This window comes from Hylobates moloch, unplaced genomic scaffold (genome assembly GCF_009828535.3).
Source record: "Hylobates moloch isolate HMO894 unplaced genomic scaffold, HMol_V3 SCAFFOLD_43, whole genome shotgun sequence".
In the NCBI taxonomy this organism is placed as follows: Eukaryota; Metazoa; Chordata; class Mammalia; order Primates; family Hylobatidae; genus Hylobates; species Hylobates moloch.
Window position 1 is genome coordinate 22,165 of NW_026652318.1, and position 20,368 is coordinate 42,532.

The window sequence follows — 20,368 nt, forward strand, 5'->3', positions numbered from 1 at the left end:
CTAACACGGTGAAACCCCATCTCTACGAAAAATACAAAAACAAAATTAGCTGGGCATGGTGGCGGGCACCTGTAGTCCCAGCTGCTCGGGGGGCTGAGGTGGGAGAATGGCATGAACCTGGGAGGCAGAGCTTGCAGTGAGTCAAGATCGCTCCACTGCACTCCAGCCTGGGCAACAGAGCGCGACTCCATCTCAAAACAACAACAACAACAAAAAAAACAACTTATTGTTTATCTGAAATTCAGATTTGGCTGAGTGTCCTGTTTTTCACTGAGAACCCTTACCCTTGAGACACCCAACCTGCCCTCTTAGGGTCAGTGAGTGTCATGCCCAGCATCTCATCAGAGTAATGCTATAAAGCAACTTGAACGTGAAGGAAGGCTGCTTCCAGCTACTAAAGCTCTGATGCATCCAGGCTGCGGGGCTTACTAACCAACATCTGGTCACTGGAGACACAGGCAGGGAAAGGGGCCTAAGTGGCCATCCCCTCCTACAGCCTGACAGTAATAAAATCTAACATGTGATGACTGCTTGTTATGTACTAGGAACACTGCTTCATGTTGGTTCTGTCATTTAATCATTCTACCAACCCCGTGAGTTAAGTACAGTTATTATCCCCATTTTATAGATGGTGAAATTGGTATAAAGAGTACAACAAATAAAAGAAGGATCTCCATAAATACGAAACTTTTTTTAAGAATAAAAAACTGATCCAATAAAATTATCTTAGGACATTTTCTATAATCTATGAAATTTGAAGTTTTTTTGAAGAAAATGTGATTATTGTAACTGATATAACCCAGAGCTTTAGACAGAAAGAAAAACAAATTATAAATTCATGAGAAATTTTCCTCTAACAGTTCATATGTTTGGAGGTTTAAAAATGTATATAGTCAGGCACAGTGGCACACACCTGTAGTCCCAGCTACTCAGGAGGCTGAGATAGAGAACTACTAGGGCCCAGATGTTTGAGGCCAGCCTGGGCAACATAGCAAGATCCCCATCTCTAAAAACCTAAAAATTAAAACATTAAAACATTTGTATAATGCTCAATATCTAATATTTACATTTTGGGTTACAAGTTATGCTTTACAAATTTTTAAGTTTTAATGACCCCAGCTATAGAAATATTTGAAATAAAGGTATCTTTTAATTTTGAAGTGTGATCAGGTTCCATGGAACCAGAGAAATATTTTAGTTTCATGACTATACATGAACTCATGTGGATAGAAAATAAATACTCCCCAAAATTTCTTGTGTGGTAAGTCCATTAGATTTTTAAAAATTAACCTTGGCTATCATCATGGTTTGTAAAATATCATCTAAAGATAGCATTATCTTGGTTTCATTTGTAATGGGAATAAACATTTAGAATCTTCTGGCTAAAAGATGTCAAAGCCTCCCATCTCTTTGACTGTAGCCAATATCATATATATGTCAGAAAGAAAAACATTTTCAAGCTTAGCCTCTATTCCCACATACTGATTCTTGCAATCTATCAATATGTATTTTATTTATGCATGGTATGGGTAGATAAAAATTATGTAAAGCCATAGAAAACTTATAAAATTATGTAAGAAAAATGGTTTTAAATTGTATAAGCAACCACTTATTAAACAATAAACAATTGCCTTGTTACCTAAAAGATACTGGTTCCCACTTTGAATCATCAGCAGCTGTCCCTGGACTGGACCTACAGGTGAATTCTGACCACTGAGGGCCCATAATCATGAACCCTCCCTCAACGCCAGGACTGCTCTCCTCTCTGGGCCAGCCAGAAAAACTTCACTATCCAACCCTGCTAACGCACCTTCACCAGTGTCCACCGCAGATATAGGTGCCAGAATGGGTAGATTGTAACTGAAAAAATTAGTTACCAGCCCTTCTGCATTGCTTTTTCCTAAAAAGTAGTGGGTTTTTGTTGTTGTTGTTTGTTTGTTTTTGTTGTTGTTTTTGAGACAGTTTCACTCTTGTCACCCAGGCTGGAGTGCAATGGTGCGATCTCTGCTCACTGCAACCTCTGCCTCCCGGGTTCAATTGATTCTCCTGCCTCAGCCTCCCGAGTAGGTGGGATTACAGGTGCCTGCCACCACACCCAGCTAATTTTTGTATTTTTAGTAGAGACGGGGTTTCACCATGTTAAGCAGGCTGGTCTCAAACTCCTGACCTCAACTGATCCACCCACCTTGGCCTCCCAAAGTGTTGGGATTACAGGCATGAGCCACCACGCCTGGCAGTGCTTTCTTTCTTTCTCTTTTTTTTTTTTTTAAGTATGTTTTTCCTCTCACTCTCATTCAGGTATTATGCCAGTTTCACTTTGGCCCTTAGGGAAAAATAATGTTTGAAAAAGCCGAGATTTTTCTGTAAGTCGTGGGCCCTTTCCTCAATGTTCTGGAAAAATGCTAAAGACAGCCAAGTAAATATACACAGACAAACCAATAAAATCATTAGACCATCTTGGTGAATATATTTCTAGGGATTATTATGTACTGTAATAAAAATAAATATTTTGTCTCTGTCCCGAGTTCATAGCATACAGCTCCTAAACCCTCAGAATCTCAGATTGATGGGTGTCTTTTACATGCTAATGAGATGACTGGTGGCAGGGACCCCTAGATTTCTTGAGGATTGGGGCTGGTCACAGGAAAGACCAAGGCATGATTACACTGTTGGAACTTTCAGCCCCATTCTCTATCTTACCCTATAACTCACCCACCCCCAATCTCTGGGGAGGGGAGAGGGGCTGAAGATTGAGTTAATCACCAATGGTAATCATTTAATCAATCATGCCTGAATAATGAAACCGTCATAATAACCCCTAAAATTCCAAGAACTTCCAGATTGGTGAACACATTGAGGTGCTGGGAGTACAGCATACCCAGAAAGAGCACAGAAGCTCTGAGCCCCTTCTCCCCATACGTTGCCCTGTGCATCTCTTCTACTGGGGTGTTTCTGAGTTGTATCCTTTATAATAAATCCAATAATAATAAGTTAAAGTGTTTTCCTGAGTCCTGTGAGTCATTCCAGTGAATTATTGAACCATGGGGGTGGGGCGGTGCGGGAACCTTTGTAGCCAAGTTGAACAGAAGTGTAAGCTGGAGACCCCATACTTCTCACTGGCATCTGAACTGGGGGCAGTCTGTGGAGTCTGGGGCTAATTCCAGGTCATCAGTGTTGGGATTGAATTGAACTGTAAGACACCCAGTTGGTGTCTAGAGGGTTGGAGAATTAGTTGATATGAGAAAAAAACCCACATATTGGGTGTCAAAAGTGTGGTAAGTAAAAATAATTCCTTTTATCCTTGTTTTTTAAGAAAAGAATTAATACACCATACGTTATAAAAATGGACAGTGGTTGTTGAATAAAAATTAAAGTAGCTGTAGGCAGCTCAATATTAGAAGATAAATAAGGGGAGATAAATGCATGCTACTTTCCTATAATTACTCAGCGCCTCAGTGAACATCAGAAAGCTATTTCTGCAGCTTATTTGTAGGTGCTTATTCTAGCTAAGGCACTGTTAGCCCTCAGAGGAAATCCAAAATTATACCACACATGGCCCCTGCTTTAAAGGAAGTAATTTTAATGACCCACAAAGTGGTTTATAAACTCTGCTATAAAAGATATTTGGGTCTATATTAATATCATTCATAGAAAACCTCTTTCTTCCAACATCTTAAAATTCAGAAAGATATTTCTGCTTGGAAGGTGTAAGAGTTACACTGATTTTCTAAAAATTAACAAAACCATGAGTTTATACAGTGCATGTGAAATGTTCTTATTCTGTAATTTCAGTACAAACATATCAGCACATGTAAATTTTTTAGAAAATATCTGGCACACATTTCATGTGAAAGCCATACATTTGAAGAATTTCTTGAAAAGAATATGGTACATGAGCATAAAAACTGCTTTTTATTCTTTGAACCCTTAAAAAAGCATTTTTAATGCAAAGTTCACATAAACACCACTGTTTCTAAGTTTCTGGCAGAACAAGCTATAGAAGCAATTTCAAAGACCTATGCCTGTAGTAGATATTCAGTAAATACTTGTTAAATGACCAATGAAAAAAATTATCAGGCAAAATTTTTGCTTCTGAGTGAGAGGCAGTTAAATAGAGAATAACACTGTTCTGAAGAGTATATATGGCCAGCATCTAATGCAATGATTTATATTCCTTTAGGAGAAAAATCAGCACTGAAATTGAATTGCCTGAGAAACTGGAAGAAACCAAGCTCATAGTAACTGAAAATGAAGACCATGAAAAACTCCAAGTTAAAATCCAGGCTTTTGAAGACAAGATAAATGCAGAGAGCAATACCCCTGGCTCTATCAGAAGATATAGTCTGGGCCAAGTTTCTAAAGAAGGAAGAAAAAACATTAGATTTAACAGGTATAACTCTTGCTTGGTTTGATTTTTAAATCATACACTTCATGTTCGCTATTAGCTTTGTTATCACTCTGTTACGGGGTGTTTTTTATATATCTTTTACCTATCGCCACCCAAAGTGCCGTCCTTACATGAATGAAATATCATCCACAATGCTCTCATTATCCAAAGAAGCTCACTATTTTAAATGGGTACCATGAATGGAAGACAAATCTATTGCTTATATGCCATATGGAAAATACTGTCTCTTGATTTCTGATGAAAAATCAAAAGCAAAAGTAGACAAAGATGAAAAATATGTAAGTCTACTATTTTGCAGCCAGTTTTGCCATGAAATTGATTTTTAAACCTTTGTTTTTGGAGGTGACTTAGATTTTCAAAGGTTTGGTTTATTACATCATTTATTGGTGATATACATTTATCAGGCCCATTAATAGTTTCACACTCCAGAGGAAGTAACTTTTTGTCCCAATATTATTATTATTTCTTTTCCTTGTCAGTGAATAGTAACACAACTTCTTTAACTTTCCCTTTGTTTGAACTCTAGGTCAAAAAGTTTGGCTTTGCACACTATGCTCACAAAGGGTGTGGGTTCAGATGACAGCGAAGATGAAAACAGGGGAGACATACCAGCCAGCATCTCTCTTTCAGAAATAGACCCACTTGGCCAAGGAAATGACAAACTGACCTTTAAGATAGACACTGATAGATCACAGCTGGGGGAGTCTTCAGTTTCATACCCAAATATTATACATATAGACTCAGAGAATTTGCCAGAAACTGTTAAAGAAAACTTTCAGGAAGAAACTCCAGAGACAACTGCAAGTCCTATAGAATACCAAGATAAGCTCTACTTGCACTTAAAAAAAAACCTCAGCAAAGTGAAAGCATATGCCATGGAAATTGGAAAGAAGATTCCAGTCCCTGATCAGTGTACCATTGAAGGTAAGTGTTGTGTACTTCCCAAACCTGAGAAACTTCAGGAGCCACTGCAAATAAACAAAAAGCTCAAATCATGTAAATTAGCATACTCTTTTCTGGATCTTTTGCAAAATAGATCATTTTTTTTAAACACATTACATTATGTTAGTTTTTTTTTTTTTTTTCCCAAAAAAAAGGTTGATCATCTTCTTGATTCCCATTTGAATCTACTTGGGTGCACATAAGTCCACTGACCCTATGATTTTTGCAGACCTCAAGATATATTATTTCTGGTTCCCTGTCCCCAGAATCCAGGAAAATTCTGGAAAGAGGTCTGTGACCCTGAAGCAGGCTCTGGGGTAGGGGTTCTGCCAGAGACATTTCCCAATCACATAATCATGCAAGAAAGTCATGCATAACATTGAATATCAGCTTCCATTCAGCTACTGTGTTCCAGGCACTGTGTTAAAAGTACTCAAGATTCAGCTATAAACCAAACAGATACAATTCCTGACCTCTTAGAGTTTAGAGTGTAGATGATGATGCTCAACTTAGGATGAGACTATGTCCCCAAAAACCCATTATAAGTTGAAAATGCACCTAGTTTACCAAACATTACAGCTTAGCCTAGCTTACGTTAAACATGCCCAGAACACTTAGGACACTAGCCTACATTAGGCAAAGTTACCTAACACAAAGCATATTTTATAATAAACTGTTGACTCTCTCATGTAATTTATTGAATGCTGTACTGAAAGTGAAAAATAGAATGGTCGTATAGGAACTCAAAGTATGGTTTCTACTGAATGAGTATCACTTTCACACCATTGTAAAGTCAAAAAATGGTAAGTTCAACCATCTTATGTCAGGACCATCCGTACACAAAGAAAAGGGCATAACCATAGTCAGGAGGTGACTTAAGAGAGAGAAGCCAGTGAGAGGTTGAGCTAGTCAGAAAACAAAGGGCAAAGTAAAAAAATAAAAAATTTTAATTTTAAACAGGATGTCAGGGGCCAGGACCTCCCTCAGGCACACAAATTAGGGTGGCACCAATAAAATTCAGTAAAGGCTGGGCACAGTGGCTCCCGCCTGTAATCCAAGCACTTTGGGAGGCTGAGGCAGGTGGATCGCCAGAGGTCAGGAGTTCAAGACCAGCCTGGCCAACATGGTGAAACCCCATCTCTACTGAAAATACAAAAATTAGCTGGCCATGGTCGCTGACGCTTATAATCCTAGCTACTCGGGAGGCTGAGGCAGGAGAATGGCTTGAGCCCAAGAGGCGGAGGTTGTAGTGAGCCAATATCGCACCACTGCACTCCAGCCTGGGCGACTGAGCGGGACTCTGTCTCCCCGCCCAAAAAAAAAATAAAAAAATTAAAAAACTCAGTAAAATTTTAAGTGACGACAAGATCAGTAACAGTGTCTTACTGAGTCATAGTGGAACCTAAGGCAAAAGGAATAATTCGTAATATCAATCCTGTCCCTAATTACAATTTTGACATTTTGTTCATCATGCATTATTTGCATTAATTTTAATTCTAAAAAAATTATATATCTTGATTACTATATATTTCTGACACTCCTTTACATTTTGTGCCATAGTCCTTCCTGGACCTGGAAAAGGAAATGTGTTTGAGACACGGGTCCTAAAATGCCATAGTGCTAGGGCAGACTCACTTTTCTGGTAGTGGGTTGAACAAGTCTGGATAGATTTAAGGCACTGTCAGGCTCATAATCTTTACAATAATAATTCTTAGGCAGCAACCATGTTCTTCCCTTGAGATCTGTGTGATGGTTCTAGCACTCTGGCACAATCTGCCGTCTTGTAGGCTACAGCCCTCATAGAAAAAGCCAGACAGCTCAGCCTCCAGAAAGAAAAATAGCTGAAGAATAGCAAATCCAATTCATATTCATCTGCCCACTGCCTATCAGGTTTAGGTACTAGAAGAGCCCTTTTTTCTATATTCTACTTTCTAGCCCTTTTCCCACTTCAAATCAGAGGAAAGAGTGTGTTCTCATGCTAACAAAGGGAAAGGGGGATTCAAATGTTTAATGATAACATTTTAATATTATTTAGCATGCCTGTATATAATCTGACACTTTCAAAAGTGTTTGCACTAATTTTATTAGCCTTCCTAAAACTCTTTTAAAGCCATTTTAATGGTGACAATAAAAGATTGCTTATATTCAAATATAAGTATTAGATAAGTATACCAGGGCTTGGAAATAGCTAAAATCAATAAAATTCCATCAAAATAAACACTTTACAATTGCCTACTTTGCTAATAATCTATGTATCTATTGCACAAGTTGGAGAATTTAATATAAGAGAGGTTAAGTGAATTCCCCAGTTTGACAGAGGGAGTCAATAGCAAAGATAAAGGTAAAATAGTGGGATTTTTCAAAGTTGATCTAAAGCATTAAAGGTTTACTATGCAATGAGTTTTAGTCTTGTGGAAATGTGTGAGAAAATCCTGCAGATTTACTTCAAACTTCTATTTGTCAAAAACAAATGATATTTCTTATTGCCTTGAGCTATTTTAGGAGTTAAAATTACAGATGGTCCCTGATTTATGGTGGTTTGGCTTATGATTTTTTGACTGTACAATCGTGCAAAAGCCATACACATTCAGTAGAAACCATACTTTGAATTTTGATTCAAAATTCTTCATAACAACTAACTTTATTATATAGGCTTTGTGTTAGATTGTTTTGCCGAACTGTAGACTAATGTATGTATTCTGAGCACATTTAAGGTAGGCTAGGCTAAGCTATGATGTTCGGTAGGCTAAGTGTATTAGATGCATTTTTGATGTAAGATTTTCAACTTACAATGGGGTTATGCGGACATAACCCCATTGTAAGTCAAAAAGCATCCGTAGTTTGACAATTAACTAGTTAACTTTGCTTTTTTTTTTTTTTCAAAAAAATTGAATAAATTCATCATCTTTGCTTAAAAAAAAAAAAGAATTATTTCTTTTGATATTGATGTTTCCTACCAGGGATGACCTAGATAACCTAGAACTGAGTATGTATTTTTTTAGTTGACATTTTGGAATTCATTCATACTTGGAATTTCCTGGGCAATTCCTTGCACAGAGATATGTGTGAAGGATCGAAAATTTGTATGATTCACTGGTAATACATCCACTGAGAAAGAGCTCAGGCTGATTGCAGGGGACACATTGTTATTATTTCAGAAGTAGTGTAAACTATTCAGTGACACACCAGCAGTCATCTGGCTGACACAATTTTGCTTGTTATCATAAGATTGCTTAACAATATTACCTTTCTTTCCTTAAAAACTTATTTAAAAAAGATTTAGGCTTAATTGTGTTATGTTTGATGTGTTGTTGGAATAAACGCAACATATTTGATCTTTCTTGATGAATTATGCATACTAGTCAAGAAGCAAAGAGAAGAAGCATAAAAACCACTTCTGAAACATTTAAAGTTAAAGGGACATATAGCCAGCAGGAAATAACAACAAAGTGTTAAGAAAAATTTTGGACTGCTGTTACAAAGTCCATACGCTAGGAACACGACAAAACAACCTTTGAAAGAAATTCTTTTGATGTTAGTTTGGTCCATATGAAAAAACTGACATTAGACTGTTTTGACGTATAAAAATATCAATTTCATATGGTTCCGCATAATACTTCAGTATAAACTATGTTAAATGAATAGGAACCTCGCAGGTCACTGTATAGCAGAATTCGGTATGAGTTGAATCAGGGTCACAAATAGCATTCATAACTCCAGTCAGCCATCTATTATTGCATAATATTGATCACACTGGGGACAGGCAATAGAGTATAAATAGATCAGTGAGAATCTATCACTGTGTCTGGAAAAAAATGTCAAACCCCAAGTCTTATTAAGGTTGGGTCGGCAATGTCATTTTGGGTATGAAATAGCCTGTTATTCCTAGGTCAGTAATTCACTTCTGAGCCTTGTAGGTCTCTAGTATTTGTGCAGGTTTACCAACCACTTAAAGTTATGTATTCATAAGCAGAGCAATGGTCTAATATCACTGCCTGATTGTATTTATTTACAAGACTGGAGGAACTGAATTCATCTGCCAAAGGGCATTTTAAAAATCTGAATCATTGGCATTCATTTATGTGAACAAAGCTGATTAGAGGTCAAAAAAACACACACATGATATTGTAATAAATTCTTGGAAATCTGGCCCATAACTGAAGTTCTATAAAGAATGATATAAAAGCTTACGAGAACCTATCAATGTTACTTTGAAGTATTTCCTGATTGGGTGAAAATACATCCCATCTGTAGAGTGTATCAGCAAGGCTGACTTACAGAAAGCTAATTTTTAAGCTAGTAATGTAGTCCTTTCTTTATAGACCCACACAAGTTGATTTTTCTTTTTTTTTTTTTTTCTTTTTTGAGACGGAGTCTTGCTCTGTCACCAGGCTGGAGTGCTGTGGCACAATCTCAGCTCACTGCAACTTCTGACTCCCTGGTTCAAGCGATTCTCCTGCCTCAGCCTCCCGAGTAGCTAGGATTACAGGCACACGCCACTACACCCAGCTAATTTTTGTATTTTTAGTAGAGACGGGGTTTCACCATGTTGACCAAGATGGTCTCAATCTCCTGACCTCGTGATCCACCCATCTCGGCCTCCCAAAGTGATAAGTTGATTTTTCTTAAAATGAGATTAATTATTAATATCAATTAGTGGGCATTGTTTCCATGATTAATGACAAAGCTTCCTTACTGAAAATGTGCATGTAGTCAAGTCTACCTCAGTGTTGGTGTGACTGTGGGGTGTTTGCATCCTCCTGGTCCAGCTGGTCCCATCTGGGGGATGTTGATTACGCTCATCCACTTAATGCTTCTGGGGAAGGTTTCTTTTTTATTTTTTAATGGATTAGTTTAATCATGGGATTAGGATAATTTCTCCATGAATTGAAGTTGTAAAATTTGGAGCCAGAGAAGAATGCTAAGTCTTTTTCACACAATTTGAGAAAGAAAAACAGCAAATAGGAAAATGTTACCAAATTCCCTGGAGCCTCATTTCATTGAGGTGGTCTCTTGGGCCCCTGTTAGAAGGGCACTTACTAGGGAATACTTTTCCAGCGAACTTTTCTTGGTGCTTTGGGACTTTTCTTGGATTACCTTACTTACCTGCTCCCACCTCTCCAAAAAGTGAATTTTAGTTGACAAAGGCAGACATAACAGCGACTGGTTTCTATCTTTGCTTTCTCCTGCCACACATATCCCAGTCCCAGTCATCTGCAACAGCCCGTGAAACACATCCAAATAACAAGAAGAAATGAAGATTTACAACTCCTTTTGAAAAGACTCTCTGCAAACTGCTCTAGTGAGTTAACATCAGATCACTGCCCTTGTACATCCTCAGCCAAGAGTAGGTGCAAGACTCGGGCGTGTAACCGCAAATCACTGGGAAGGATGTCACCTACTTGCATCCATGACTTAACATGTTGCAAACTTCCAAAAGAAGACATAAGATAACTTTATTTCTCATTAATTATATTTTTAAAAGCTCTTCTTTAAAATAAAAAAAGTTTGGTTTCCTTTGCACATTTAAATAAATAATTAAAGAAAAATGTTCTGGCCGGATGCAGTGGATCATGCCTATTATGTAATCCCAGCACTTTGGGAGGCCAAGGCAGGCGGATCACCTGAGGTCAGGAGTTCGAGACTAGCCTGGCCAAAATGGCAAAACCCCATCTCTACTAAAAATACAAAAATTAGCCAGGCGTGGTAGCATGCGCCTGCAGTCCCAGCTACTCGGGAGGCTGAGGCAGGAGAATTGCTTGAACCCAGGAGGCAGAGGTTGCAGTGAGCCGAGATCACACCACTGCACTCCAGCCTGGGCAACAGAGCAAGACTCCATCTCAAAAAAAAAAAAAAAAAGTTTCTTGAAATGCAGATGGACAAAAGAGTATGTTGTTTGTCCGCATCTCTGGTTAACCTGATATTTATCTGCAGATGAGACGAATATTCATCTGACTAGAAAACAGTGCAAAATAAAATTGGTTGAGCACATGCACACTCTTAGGACATTTTGTATAGAGATCCAGGAGCAGTTATCTGACTGAAAATGAAATCTGTCATCTCAAACCTTGAAATGCCTAATTCCCCTAATATAGTATCCACCTTAGGTGTGTCTCTAATAGATTTAAAGAGACCTTGCTAACAAATAGAGGCAAAAGTAAATACATAAATGGAGCAAAAATGCACAGGAGTATATTTCAATATATCTCACCCTAAAAGTCACCACATTAAAAGAAAAATGAGGAGATGTGGGTGGTGTAAAAGCAGTTGTTTTCTGTGGCATATTTCATATTTTTAAATATATTTGTGAAATGTATTATTATTAAGGTAGAAGGGTATATAGCAATATACTCTTATATCCACAGTCAGTACTTTTATCTTTTTTTAGGGAAGCTTATACTCAAAGATTATTATCAGTCATCCATTATTGTTGTTTGGGGACTGTCTTTACTCCAAGGGATGCAGTGCAGTACAAAATGGTCCTGAGCCCCTGACAGTCCCCAGCAGAAGAGTACATTCCAATCCAGTTTGCCACGAACCAAGTTTCAGTAAAGTGAATGTTATTTTTCCATTTACTTTCATTATGAAACTGGCAGTATATGCCCTGTAGGGAAACAGAGTGGTCCCTGGATGTCATCAAATCTCATTTAAAAACAGAGTAAACAGAGTAAATCCATATTTTTGAGCTCTGTTGGTGATGAAGAGTTGGTAGCGAGGAAACTGAAGAGAGATTATATCGCTGAGAAAGGGTTTTGATAAAACAGAGGAAAAGGTGGGGGTGGAGGAGGGTAGATTATTTCCTCCTATTTGTTCCACAACAACCATCAAATTTCAGGTGATGGAGGATTTTTAAATGTTTTTCCAAAATCATAGGCAATTACATAGTTAGCAATCGAGAGTCCAGGTATTTGATAATTTGGTAGGAACTGATCTGTGTTACAGTTCATTTTCAGAGAGGTGCATATTTGCAGCAGATGAGTCCAAAGCTGACAGAGTCTACTTGGAGTGAGGCAAAAAGAGCTGAGTAAAAGACAGCTAATTCCTATGCCTACATTTTTGCCCTGTTCACATTAGGGACTGGTGAAAAATTATAAAACACGGGGTTTTTGTTGTTGTTGTTGTTGTTGTTGTTTGTTTTTCTTATAAAAAGATTCAGTTGGCCCAGTGTGGTGGCTCACGCCCATAATCCCAACACTAGGAAGCCGAGGTGGGTGAGTTGCTTGAGCCCAGGAGTTCATGGCCAGCCTGTGCATATGGTGAAACCCTGTCTTCACAAAAAAAAATGCAAAAATAAGCCAGCTATGATGTGCACTTGTAGTCCCAGCTGCTTGGGAGGCTGAGGTGAGACAATCGCTTCACTCCAAAGGTCAAGGCTGCAGTGAGCCATGACTGCACCACTGCACTTCAGGCTGGGTGACAAAGAGAGACCCAGTCTCAAAAAAAAAAAAAAAAAAAAGAGAGAGAGTCAGCAAACTTTTAAAGATAATTTGTTTTACAGAAAAATCATCATTTTTCAGATGAAAATATCCACATCAATTATCCCACAGCCATTAAAATATTACACTGGCATTAAAATAAGCCACAAATGCAGGAAATGTAAAGCTGTCAAAGAAACTCTGACAGTGTGATTCTGTTTCTCATGTAAAACCCTCTAGTTTATACATGTAACTAAAAACTACTTTTTACAGATGATCACTTAAGTTTAGATGTTTGAAGAAATCTTAATCTGGGAAGTAATGCCTGACTTACATGGCTAGGGACAATGACAGGTGACTGCGTCTCCCCAGTGAGATTTCTAAGCCTCAGTGCACAAGAATGTTGTCATCTACTTAGCTAGTATTTGTGCTTAAAGCACCTGGTGTTGGGCCAGGCAGGGAGAAACTTAGCCAGCCACCCCTAGAGTTCCCTGGTCTCTCAAACTTGAAGGATTTGTTAGTGATGCCTGAAAGGTTCATTCTCTGGATATGCTTTGGAGACTTGTCTGGCAATAGCGGAGATTGCCATGCTCATTTATGCCTTCATTCATTCATCAACCAACTCTTCTTGAGAACCTGGCAGTACCAGGCACACTGCTGTAGGCAGGGGATACAACTGTGTGCAGAATAGACATGGACTCTGCTGTCATGGAACTTACATAATACGTAGTTACAAAGTGAGATGATTTATCTGCAGAAAAGGAACACGGTTCTGTCAGAACCTATCACATGGAATCTGCCCTAATCTGGGGGTCAAAGTAGCTTCCCTAGAGAAGGAACTCTTGAGAAATGTGAAGAGTAAATAGAGGTGTGGGAGCTGAAAAGAAGCGTCTGTCCTGTGGAGAGAAAGAGCACAGCCTACTCCAGGGACTGGAAGTTGGCCCCCTGGGGAGCACTGAAGTGAAGTGAGGAGGACAATAGTTCAATGTAGGCAGGGATCTGGGCTCTATCCTGAGAGAAACGTCAGATTGAAAAGTATCTCCCTACCTGCAATGTGGAGATTAGTCTGTAGAGGGGGCTAGAAACTCCTTAGGAAGCAAATGCTATTCTACTGGTGACAGATTCATTCATTCATTCATTCATTCATTCAGCAAAAATTTGAGTCCCTAAGTGTGCTAGGCACTGAAGATATAGCAGCAAACAAAACCAAATCTCTCCCTTCTTGGAACTTATTCTGTGGGATGATATGGACCAAGAACAAAAAATATATAGAAAGAATAATGCCAAGTAGTGACAGGTGCTATGAAACAAAACAAGCTGGGGGGGATAAAGAATGGGATTACTATTTAGGTAGAGTAACAGGGGAAGGTCTCTCTACTGAAGTGATTTTGCAATGGAGACATGAATGAGGAGAAGCAGCAAAGACGGAACAGTAAATACAAAGCCGTGAGGCAGAAGGACACTTTATGTGTGGGACCCTAGATCAGGGTGGTTGGACTACAGGTGGTGAGAAGTGTTCCCTCCAGATATATTTCAAAGGAAGGCTGTCAGCAGTGCTGGTGGGTTGGGCCTAATCACCCAATGGATGGATGAGACACATAAGACTAGAGGAAGAATGTGTGGGGAGATACGAATCAAGAGCTTGGTTTTAGACACATGAATTTTGAGATGACCACTCATTCTTTTTTTTTTTAATTAATAAACTTTACTTTTTAGAGAAGTTTTAGGTTCACAGCAAAATTGAGTGGAAAGTATAGAGAATTCCCATTTACCCCCTGTGCCCCCACTATACACACAACTTCCCCCACTGTCAGCATCCCTCACCACAGTGACACAGTGGTGCAATCGATGAACCCATAGTGACACATTATCATCTAGAGTCCATAGTTTACACTGAGGTTCACTTTGGTATTGTACCTTTTATGGGTTTTGACAAATGTATAATGACATGTGTCCATTATTGTAGTTTCAAACAGAGTAATTTCACTGCCCTAAAAATCTTTCCTGTTCTGCTTCTTCATCTTATTCATTCTTCATTCATTCATTCTACAAAATTTTTGAGTGCCTACTACATGCCAGCACCACTTCAGGGACTTGGGAAACATCAGTGATCAAAATAGGCAAATATCCTTGCCTCCATAAAGGCTGTTCTAGTGGGAAAAGACGTATGATAAATAATAGAAATGATAAATGTGTAAAATATGTAGGATGTTACAAAGCGTTAAGTGCTATGATAAAAGAAAAAAATAGAGCCAGCCAAGAAAAGCCAGGAAAAAAAAAAGGATTTACATATATGTATATGTATGTACAAATTTGGAGGGAGGAGGGAAACTTCTAGAAGGATACACATCAAGCAGCTATCACTGTTTTTCTCTGAAGAATCACATTGGGGCTGGGTGCAGTGGCTCACATCTGTAATCCCAACACTTTGGAGGACAAGGTGGGCAGATCGCCTGAGCTCAGGACTTCGAGAAGAGCCTGGGCAAAATGGCAAAAACCCACCTCTACTAAAATATCCAAAAATCAGCCGGGAATGGTGGCATGCCTCTGGTCCCAGCTTCTCAGGAGGCTGAGATAGGAGAATCACTTGAGCCCAGGAGGTGGAGGTTGAGCCAAGATCGCGCCACTGCACTCCGGCCTGGGCAACAGAACCAGATCCTGTCTCAAAAAAATAAAAAGAAAAATAATCAGATTGGGAGTGCAGGCAGAGTAGAAAGCGAGAAGGAAATTTGAACATTTTAATGTAAATATTTCTGCAAGGTTTGGACTTTTTAAATAAGAATAATTGGCCTCAGTAATAGAGATGCAGGTAACTTGGAACTAGGTAATAACTCCAGATGCCCAGCATGCTACCTAAATGGGGTTCCAGTCCCACCTCTGCTGTAGGGCAATTCTGATTCCTTGAACAGGTTACTTCATCCCCTTGGTCACCACTTCCTCACACTTATCCCAAGAGTATATTACAGAGCCATGGGTTTGCAAGCTCTGCTCCCTGCAGAGGCTCCAGAGACCCTTTTTTCCTCCCTTTACCTGCCCTGCAAACAGAACAACCCTGATGTAGCTGGCTTCACACACTAGCCTTCCCGAAGGATGTTTAAACCAAGAATTCTACAGCTTAAAGAAACTTGAAAAACACTGAGCTGGATAAATTTTAAGGTCCTTTATGCTCTAAATGCAATTAATCCCTAGTGTCTTATGGCAGAGCTGGCAAAGTATAAAACGTTAGTTATTCAGCCAAGGTTTTTTTGTTGTTGTTGTTATCAGCCTCAAACAACTTTATTACTAATTTTGTATCTCCAATATAAAGTAAAAAACAAAACTTTTCTTTCATGTTAATTTCCTGTCCTTTCTCTAGACATCTGCATTTATCAGTTTACTACAGTTGGGAGAAAATAAGCCAGATTGTTCATAGTTGTGAGGCTTGTCTCACTATTTGCTTGGATTTATTTATTAATGTGTATCAAATAGCAGATAACCAACCATGATCAGCAAATTAATGCATTGCATCTGTCCTGACTGTTTCTATTCTAACAGTTTTGTTCACCTTACTCAATAGAAAGTTATCTATTTCAAACAATACATGAAGCAGCCCATAAAAATATATAATAGAGCAAAAAGAATTTTTACTCAATGTAGGGGGGAATAAACATAGAGAAAGAAAATGAATCCAGTAGTTGAGTTATTTTTCAGAAACTTATCCCTGGAAATATTCACAATTGCTCTATGTGGTTTGAAATTTACTTCTGAGCACCCTAGTGGTCATAGTAAGGAGGGCAACAATATTGGTTTAAAAATCTACAGTGTCCATAAATAAAAGTATACTAAGTGCTGGTGGGAGGAGGGGAAGAAAGTTGTTTATTTGGCTGACGAATGCTGTTCTCACTAAAGCCAGTTCATCAAAATAGGTGTTTATATTATGCAACAAACATACAACCATTAAACATAACAATAGAGCAATTATTCTAAACCAGAGGTAATTTTGTCTCCCCCATTTGATAATGTCTAGGGACATTTTTCATTGTCACAGCTTGGGAGAGGGTGCTACTGACTTCTGGTGGATACAGCCCAGGAATGCTGCTAAATATACTACAATGCACAGGTCAGCCTGCCACCCCAAAACAAAGAATTAATCCAAAAATATCAGCAGTGGTTGAGAAACACTGCAACAGATCTTCGCTTCTTGAAATATGGTCCATGGACCAACAGCATCAACATCACCTGGGTACTTGTTAGAAATTCAGATTATCTGGCTTACCCTAGACCTATTGAATCAGCATCTACAGTTTAACAGGACCGCCACCTCCAACCAGGTGTTTCATAAGCACATTGAAGTGTAAGAAGCACTACTACTACAGAAATGAGAATTTCCAGTAGACACTAGTAGTAGAGAAAAGACAATGAATTTGTGATTGAATTAATGGACTCTTCATTTAATGATCACCTATTAATTGAGGAGATGGGCCAAGCACGGTGGCTCACGCCTGTAATCCCAGCACTTTGGGAGGCCAAGGCGGGTGGATTGATTGAGGCCAGGAGTTTGAGACTAGCCTGTCCAACATGGATGTTCAAGTGATGTTCATGAATGTTCAATCAATTCTCCTGCCTCAGCTTCCCAAGTAGCTGGGACTACAGGAGTGCGCTACCACTCCAGGCTAATTTTTGTATTTTTATTAGAGATGGGGTTTTACCATGTTGGCCAGGCTGGTCTTGAACTCCTGACCTCAGGTGATCTGCCCACCTTGGCCTCCCAAAGTGATGGGATTACAGGCATGAGCCACTGCACCTGGCCATATATACCACCTTTTCTTTATCCATTCGTTTTGGGGGACCTGGGTTGATTCCATATCTTAACTATTGTGAATAGTGCTGCAATAAGCATGGGGGCACAGATGTCTCTTCAATATAATAATTTCCTTTCCTTAGGATAAATGCCCAGTAGTGGGATTGCCGGGTCATATGGTAGTTCTATTTGTAGATATCGAGGGACCTCCATACTGTTCTCTGTAGTGGTTGTACTAGTTTGTATTCCGAACAGCGTGTAAGAGTACTCTTTTCTCTGCATCCTCACCAGCATTTGTTATTTTTTTTTCTTTTTGATAATAGCCACTGTAACTGGGGTGAGGCAATACCTCATTGTGGTTTTGGTTTCCATTTCTTTGATGATTAGTGATGCTGAACATTTTTTCATATATTTGTTGGTCATATGTGTGTCTTCTTTTGAGAAATATCTGTTCAGATCATTTCCTCATTTTTAAATCAGATTGTTAGATTTGTTTGCTGTTAAGATATTTGAATTCCTTGTATATTCTTGATGTTAATCTCCTGTTGCATGAATAGTTTGCAAATATTTTCTCCTATTTTGTAGGTTGTCTTTTCATTCTGTTGATTGATTTCCTTTGCTGTGTAGAAGCTTTTTGGTTTGAAATAATCCCATTTGTTTATTTTTGCTTTTGTTGCCTGTGCTTTAGAAGTCTTATTCATAACATCTTTCCCCAGACCAGTGTTTTGAAGCATTTTCCTTGTGTTTTCTTCTAGTAGTTGTATAGTTTCCAGTTTTACACTTAGGCCTTTGATTCATTGTGAGTTGATTTTTGTATAGGATAAGAGGTAGGAGTTCAGTTTCATTCTTCTGCATATGGATATCGTTTTTGCAGCATCATTTATTGAAGAGACTATCCTTTTCCAATGAGTTTTCTTGGCATTTTGTCAAAAATCAGTTGGCCGCAGATATGTGGATTAATTTTCAGGTTCTCTATTCTGTTCCATTGGTCTACGTGTCTGTTTCTATGACAGTACCATGTTGTTTTGGTTACTACAGCTTTGTAGTATTTTTTGAAGTCTGGTAATGTGATGCTCCAGCTTTGTTCTTTTTGTCCAGAATTGCTATGGCTATCTGGGGTCTTTTATGGTTCCATGCGAAGTCTAGGATTTTTTTTCTATTTATGTGAAGAATGTCATAGGTATTTTGATGGTGACTCTATTGAATCTGTAGATTGCCTTGGCTAGTATGGTCATTTTAATGATATTAATTCTTCTGATGATCATGGGATGTCTTTCCATTTGTATCCTCCTAAATTTCTTTCATCAGTGTTTTGTAGTTTTCCTTGTAGAAGTCTTCCACCTCTTTGGTTAAATTGATTCATAGGTGGTGGTGGTTTGTATTAATAGCTATTGTAAATGGCATTGCCTTCTTGATTTCTTTTTCAGCTAATTCATTGTTTGTGTATAGAAACACTAATGATTTTTTTGTATTCTGCAACTTTACTGAATTCTTACAGTTCTTTGGTAGCGTTAATTAATTAATAAGAATTATTAATTCTTACAGTTTTTTGGTAGCATCTTTAGGTTTTTCTATATATATGATCATGTCATCTGCACAGAGGACTGTTTGACTTCCTCCTTTCCAATGTGGATACCCTTTCTTTCTTTCTCTTACCCGTTTGCTCTAAGACTTCCAGTACTAGGTTGAATAAGATTGGGGAGAGTAGGCATCCTAATCCTGTTCCAGTTCTTAAAGAAAATGCTTTCAGTTTTTCTCCATTCAGTAAGACATTAACTGTAGGTTCGTCATATATGGCTTTTATTATTTTGAAGTATGTTCCATTGATGCCTAGTTTGTTGAGAGTTTTTATCATGAAGGGACATTGAATTTTATCAAATGTTTTTCCTGCATCTATTGAGATAATCATCTGGTTTTTGTTCTTAATTCTATTGATATAATTTATGACATTTATTGATTTGCATATATTGAACCATTTTGCATTCCTTCAATAAATCTCACTTAATCATGGTGTATTGTCATTTTGAGGTGTTGCTAGATTTGATTTGTTAGATTTTATTGAAGATTTTTCCATCTATGTTCATCAGGGATATTGGCCTGTAGTTCTATGTTCAACTGGGATAATGCCCTGTAGTTTTATTTTTTTGCTGAGTCCTTGTCTGGTTTTGGTATCAGAGATATGCTGGCCTCATAGAATGAGTTAGGAATAATTTCCTCTGCTTTAATTGTTTTGAAATATTTTGAGAAAAATTGGTATTAATTTCTCTTTAAAGGTTCAGTAGAATTCAGTGGTGAAGGCTGCAAGGGGGTGCTGCAGGGCCATTTTTCAGACCTTGAGTGTGGGTGCCTATGTGGCCAACCCTCTGGCCCAAGGGGTCAGGGGACCACAGCAATGGATAAATAGCTAAGATTTGACTGGAGTGTGGAAGGGAGAGCACGGAAGTGCAGCGGGGGAGTAGAGATGCACATGTAGTGACTGGAGGGCAGCGTGGAGGCACCAGGCCTCTGCAGCCCCCTCTTCCTTTTATGGATTGGATCTGCCTAGAATCAGGAGGGACTTCCCATTTCCAGGATTGTTAATCTAACAATCTGATTTAAAAATGGGGAAATGATCTGAACAGATATTTCTCAAAAGAAGACATACATATGACCAACAAATATATGAAAAAATGTCCAACATCACTAACCATCAAAGAAATGCAAACCAAAACCACAGTGAGGTATTGCCTCGCCCCAGTTACAGTGGCTATTATCAAAAAGAAAAAGAAATAACAAATGCTGGTGAGGATGCAGAGAAAAGAGTACTCTTACACGCTGTTGGGA

The 20,368-nt window shown here is 38.5% G+C and overlaps 1 protein-coding gene across 1 annotated transcript in view; it reads left to right on the forward strand.

The window, feature by feature from the left end:
• The window catches only part of LOC116463581 (ventricular zone-expressed PH domain-containing protein homolog 1), a gene marked incomplete at its 5' end in the record, with an annotated part of 118,801 nt that overhangs the window by 12,630 nt on the left and 85,803 nt on the right, over positions 1-20,368 (forward strand). The window contains 2 exons of the mRNA XM_032146773.2: positions 4,181-4,390; positions 4,935-5,332. Coding sequence (XP_032002664.1) covers positions 4,181-4,390; positions 4,935-5,332 — 608 coding nt within the window. The remainder of the gene's footprint in view (positions 1-4,180; positions 4,391-4,934; positions 5,333-20,368) is intronic.